At 37.3% G+C, this 6,000-nt stretch overlaps 1 protein-coding gene across 4 annotated transcripts in view; it reads left to right on the top strand.

Moving 5' to 3' along the window:
- Nucleotides 1-5,404, top strand: part of LOC306769091 (receptor-type tyrosine-protein phosphatase delta) — a 128,501-nt gene extending 123,097 nt beyond the window's left edge. For all 4 annotated transcript variants that reach the window (XM_079257606.1, XM_079257607.1, XM_079257609.1 and 1 more), the window contains 5 exons: nucleotides 67-193; nucleotides 319-444; nucleotides 1,339-1,493; nucleotides 1,766-1,901; nucleotides 2,181-5,404. In XM_079257606.1, the coding sequence (XP_079113732.1) occupies nucleotides 67-193; nucleotides 319-444; nucleotides 1,339-1,493; nucleotides 1,766-1,901; nucleotides 2,181-2,249 (613 nt within the window). In that variant the 3' untranslated portion in view covers nucleotides 2,250-5,404. The remainder of the gene's footprint in view (nucleotides 1-66; nucleotides 194-318; nucleotides 445-1,338; nucleotides 1,494-1,765; nucleotides 1,902-2,180) is intronic.
- Nucleotides 5,405-6,000: the final 596 nt, after the last annotated feature.

Below are 6,000 nucleotides of genomic sequence, written 5' to 3' on the forward strand. Positions count from 1 at the left end.
CCAAAATTGAAAGATCTTTTTCAATGTTGATAGCATCACACCGTGTATCTTATTTGTTTCATTTAGGCAACAGAAAGCTTACATTGCAACACAGGGACCACTGGCAGAGACCACAGAGGACTTCTGGAGAATGCTCTGGGAGCACAACTCCACTATTGTCGTCATGCTCACCAAGCTTAGAGAAATGGGCAGGGTAGGGGTGGTGTTGTGACTTTGACTTTGCAGCTTCATGTGTAAAAACAATATTTATAATTCTTTAGTTTCTTAAAGCTCATCTATAAAGGGAATGTTGTAGCTCATTGTGCTGTATACCCCCAGGAAAAATGCCACCAGTATTGGCCAGCTGAGAGGTCGGCCAGATACCAGTACTTTGTGGTGGACCCTATGGCGGAGTACAACATGCCTCAGTATATCCTGAGAGAGTTCAAAGTGACTGACGCCAGGGTAAGCAGACTTTAAGCAGATTTCAGACCCCGTTTCATGAAACAAACTCTAAAAATCCAAGTTGTGTGGTAATGCAGCTCCGAAATACAAGTCTGGGTTGTGACTCATCCTTGAGTCATGGTGGATGATGACTGGATCACCAAGAGGTCAGCAGTTAAATTCTAACGCCAACTGTAAGCCACACTGCTTTTCAGCTTAAGGTCACTGGAAAAAAGAATTACCAACGGCAGAAACCAGAAGGTTATTTTAACGTCTGACATTCAGTCATGCAGTTTTTTCATCAAATGATTTCATCTGGAAACTAATGGAATAAAAATGTTAAGGACTGACTAATTCCCCGGGTTTATGCAGGCATCATTAGCTCATATTTTTCGGCATTTTTATCAAGTGTTTGTTTGTAGCAAAATATGGCCTACAGTGGAAAAGGATCATACATGTAAATTGGTGGAAATCATGACGCATGGCAGTGTGTATAAAAAAAAACAAAAAACAAATGTGGTGCAGGCAGTTCTTAGCTGCCAGTTTTTTTCTAATTCCATCAAAGGCTTAGACAGATAAATGCTGCAGACTCCCTCCCTTTGTGGAGCATGTTACACTGTCTCATCAATGGGATTGCTTTCCTTATCAAGGGGGTACAACATCACTTAAAAAATACACACCCCTCAAAGTCGACTCACTCATAACACACTGTCAAGGGTAGCACATCAAAGGAATCATCATCTTTAGTGTTCATGTTAAATGCATTAAGGCAAAATGACTGGCATGTTTAATGAAACATTTTCTCTGATGCCACCGGTACCTCACGTTTTCAAGAATGGCATTTTGCAGCTTGAATCCAAACTAGACATTTGTTGCGATAGCGTGGATTCCATTTGTTCTTTTCTCCTGTTTCAGGATGGACAGTCGCGGACAGTAAGGCAGTTTCAGTTCACAGACTGGCCTGAACAAGGAGTGCCAAAATCAGGAGAGGGTTTCATTGATTTTATCGGCCAAGTACATAAAACAAAAGAGCAGTTTGGCCAAGATGGCCCCATCTCGGTCCACTGTAGGTAAGTAACAACCAACATTACAAAGCCGTGTGGATTCCTATAGTGCATGCAGCAATCTCTCTCATCTTCTATCATTAGCAAAAGAATTGCACTCATGCAAGCAATTATCTATGATGTTCCCCTACTGTTGGATTTCTTGCTTGTGTTGTTCTCACTCTCAGATGTAAGTCACTTTGGAGAAAAGCGTCTGCTAAATGACTGTAGAGTAGAATACTGTAGAACAAACATCACACTCCAACAACCTTGTTGTCTCGTTGATCTCTCCTGCACAGCGCTGGTGTTGGTAGAACTGGAGTTTTCATCACTCTCAGCATCGTCTTGGAACGAATGAGATATGAGGGTGTAGTAGACATCTTTCAGACAGTGAAAATGCTACGAACGCAAAGACCAGCTATGGTGCAGACAGAGGTGAGGAGTTCCTTTCTTCTTTATTCATGGTTCAGTTCTATAGGTGACAAACTGGAAAGTACATGCAAAAAGTTACGGGTTAATCAGTATGTCATATCAATCATTTTCAGTGGCCTGATCATGCTAAACTGCATTTTTTAAAATTAAAATAGGTATATGTTTGGAAAAGAAAATGCAGTTTGGCTAAAGGAAAGCTGTTGACACTAAGATTAGGCTACAATGCTCAAAAATACATATATACAACCAGTTTGCACTGATACCTTCTCTTTCTATTTTTAGGATCAATACCAATTCTGCTACAGAGCTGGCTTGGAGTACTTGGGAAGCTTTGATCACTATGCAACGTAAAAGATCCAGTATTGAGAGAAAAAAAAGCAGAGGGCCCTTTGGAAAACGAAATCCCAGTGAGCCTCTCTTCTGAGCCATAAATTCCTGCTTGAGAAAGTACTCCTTAACTTTGCTAACAACTCATTAAGTGTTGGATGTGCGACATGACTGTCAGAAAAAAAAAAATGAAAAAGATGATTCCCAGAGGACCAAGTATTTCTCAACCCCGATAAAACCTTGCCTTGGCACAAAGTGAGGGAATCCTGACTGTTGAAGCATCATATGGAATTACCTTTTCTTTTGCTTCAAGGATTCATTTTGGGGCTCATAAAACTAAATGAAACCAACACAACAAAAAAGTAAATGAACAATAATGACATCGTCAGAAATGCATCAGTGATTATGAACCATTACGAGAGGCATTGGAAGCACACAGAAATGTGGGGGGAAAAAAACTCAATGCACATTGTAAAAAAAAAAACAAAAAAAAAAACACAAAATCTGTTCCACAATCAAGTCCACACAGACAACCCATCGCAAAGGATGACAATGCTTGATCCACAAGAGCAGGACTGACTTAAAGTAATAATAAACACTCCTTTCCCGCCACAGTGTTCATCATCCAAATTTGGGGGAGAGGGTAAAGTTCAAATGATCTATGAAATAAATAAAAATTATTGATTTAGTTTTATAGTTCTTTATTATACAGCTGATGTGCTTTTTTTTAAACTGTGTGAATTTCCTTTTTTTACACAAACTTATCACTTGGTAAAAAAGTGATAAAAACTTACTTACATAATTGTCCTTTTTTTTTTTTTTTAAGCTGTAGAACTGTTCTAACGTATGTGCTGTTTTGCAGAGAGTCTCTTTGCTTTGTATTTTATCGTCGCCCCTCAGTTTGTTGCACAGAAAATAATTCACAATACCAAAATGTAACTTAGAGTTCATTTTTGGTCATGATTTTTTTTTTTTTCTTTTCTTCTTCTTTTCTGTCCATGTTCATACACATGGTAACTTAATTACTCCCATGAGATTAACTGGGGCTTTGTGGAATCAACAGGGATGAGCAAAGTATGAAGTTGCTGCTACAGATTATCTTAGTTCTTCCATGTTACAAAGAAAAGCTGATGAATTGGACGGGATATATAAATATATAAAGATATGGTTTATATTGTCAAATATATGTGAAATATGTATATCGACTATAAATATGATTGAAATATATTGATAAAGTATATAAATTATGAGTAAAAAGTATATGATACATGGATTGTCCATGAAAGCTTTCAGACTGAGAGTTGTGTATTTTGGGGGAAATTAAGAGATTTTTTTCACTGGAATGCACATCAGTAGGACAAAACTGTATTCTGATTCAGTGCATATTTTCTTGTGCAATAAGTGTGTGTTTTAGGTACGCTTTTATGTAGATAGATTCTTCGCTCATAACATTATTCTCTGTCTCCCACGCCCCCCTCAACCTCAGTTGCCAGTCAAAGCATCGCTGGTGCATTTTTCAAGCTCTCACAGTTTCTAGCAACACTTGCAGCTCCACACAATAGGGCAAGGTACAAAGACGTCACTTTCTTGTGGTTCTTTAAAGCGTTCAATGGTACTGACTTTTTTTTTTTCCTTTGTTTTTAATTTTGCATTTAGAGTGCCTTATATTTATGCCTGGTTTTATAATGTTTAATTTACCATAAATGTATCCTTCGATTAATCTAGGCATCTAATGTAAATGTAAATGTATAGTTTATTTACCTCTAGTATTCATTTGTCACATGATGAGATTATATATGCAAATAAGAACATTTTAGGGGTCATACTTTTCATTGTCAGTGGCCTTACTGTGGCTGAGTGAATTGGAACGAACCAGTTTATAAGTCACTGACCACGACGGAAAGCAGTCAAAACAGCTACAGTACAAATACTATGTGATATTTTCAGATGGAGGCGGGTACTTCAAAATACTCAACCCAGATCCAGGCTTAACTTTTAAAGTTAACAAGCTTTTTAATTGTTCTCGGAGTTGCATTTGATAAAAGTTTAGCATAGCAAACTCAGATTCCAAAAAACAGATTTGGTAAAAGGATGCATGATTGCGCAGGTCGTCACAGATGGGTTTCTTCTTCATGCCTTTTGACTACATATGTGTCACCACAGAGAGCAGATGAAGAGAGAAACTGATCCGTTCTGTTGTCCCAACAATCCCAAACAGTGCACCATGTCTGTTTTTACATTTTCAAGTCAACAAGAGGAGGTTTAAAGTAGTTACAAGTCATCATGAATCTCCATCTCTCTCTTTGTGGATGTGCATTCCAGGTGCTTTCTTTCCCTTGTTAATTTAAGCAGCAATGGGTTTTTGTTTTGTAAAAGATTTTCTGATGTTTGTCATCATTTTGACATATAAAAGTGCTATTTTTTAACCTCATGGTGGCTAATGTAACATTATGTTCACGTCTCAGAACATGTTTATTTTTTTTTTTCCTCATCTTTTCTGTTTTTATATAGATTTTTCATATGCACGGTGAAACATTGCAGAGTGGCCAAAGCTGGCCTGGTAGGAAGACTTGCACTTTCTCTATCTTTGTACTATGCACTGCCCTATTGATTCTAAACCCAATAATATATTACTTGAACCCATCAATAGAAACAATTCTCCGGAAAATGGTCACTTTGTGTGTATGTAAATAACACAAAAAAAAGGTATCAACCCTTGAAAAAGACAAAAAAAAAAAAAAAGTTTGTGGCAAAAAAGAGCATCCATGCAGATGCCATGGTTACTCCAGCAGATGACTTCAGACAAATCTGTCCCCCAACCATCTGTTCTTGTGGCTTTGCCATTCAAGCTTGGAGTGTCATTAACAGAAATAAACGTTGTGTTCTCTGCTCTCTCTATCTATCTCTCGTCTGGATGCATAGACTGAAAATTAAATAATGAAATTGTAAAAAAAAAAAAAAAAAAAATATATGGCTTGTTAAAAAGATCATACAATTACCTCTGATTAGTTGTAAGCGTAAACTTTTTTGTTTGTTTTTTTTTTCTGAATGAAAGGAGTGATTTTTATTTTCTTACTTAGGTTACATTGGTGGCGAAAGAAGTCTGTACAAAAATCAGTTCTTTGCTGACACAAGTTCCATTTGTTATAAATGAATTCTATTAAAAAATGTCAGTGTTATGCATTGGTGTTTCACTTGTTTCCCTCCATCTCACTCTGACTTGAAAAGACTGATGAAGCTATTTTACCCCCTACTGGTCTGGGTCCAACACATTATCCACAGTTTTCTCGTGAAAGGGGAAATTGAGCCTCGCCACATTTGAATAGATTTCCATTGCTCTGGTTTTTCTGTTACTGATGTCAGCCACCATGAATCATCGGGAGAACCTTTGACAAATGAAGTACAATGTTTTCAAAGCTGCAGGTTTTCTTTTTTTTAAAAAAACCCAAATTCTAGTCACCCTAGTGACACCGGGGTGTTTTCTGTAACAGAGTTGCAGCCACAGTCCACTCAATTTGTCTTAAGGTTAAATTAAGTTGCATGTTGCAGCACTCTAAGTATTTTATTTCTACTGCTTTGCATGTGCATGCGGCTGTGTGAGTCTGTACATGTGCGTTTGTATGTTTTGTTTTTTTTTTCTCTTTTGTGTGTGTTAATTACCAAACTGATTAACTATACAGTCATACAGAGACTCCATAAATGTTGCGTTCTATAAATTTGAAGTGTTAATACCCATTTCTTTATTTATAAGACACCTGTCTGTAGTCTGTTTGAC

The sequence above is a fragment of the Telmatherina bonti genome, assembly GCF_933228915.1.
Source record: "Telmatherina bonti genome assembly, chromosome: 18".
NCBI classification, from domain to species: domain Eukaryota; kingdom Metazoa; phylum Chordata; class Actinopteri; order Atheriniformes; family Telmatherinidae; genus Telmatherina; species Telmatherina bonti.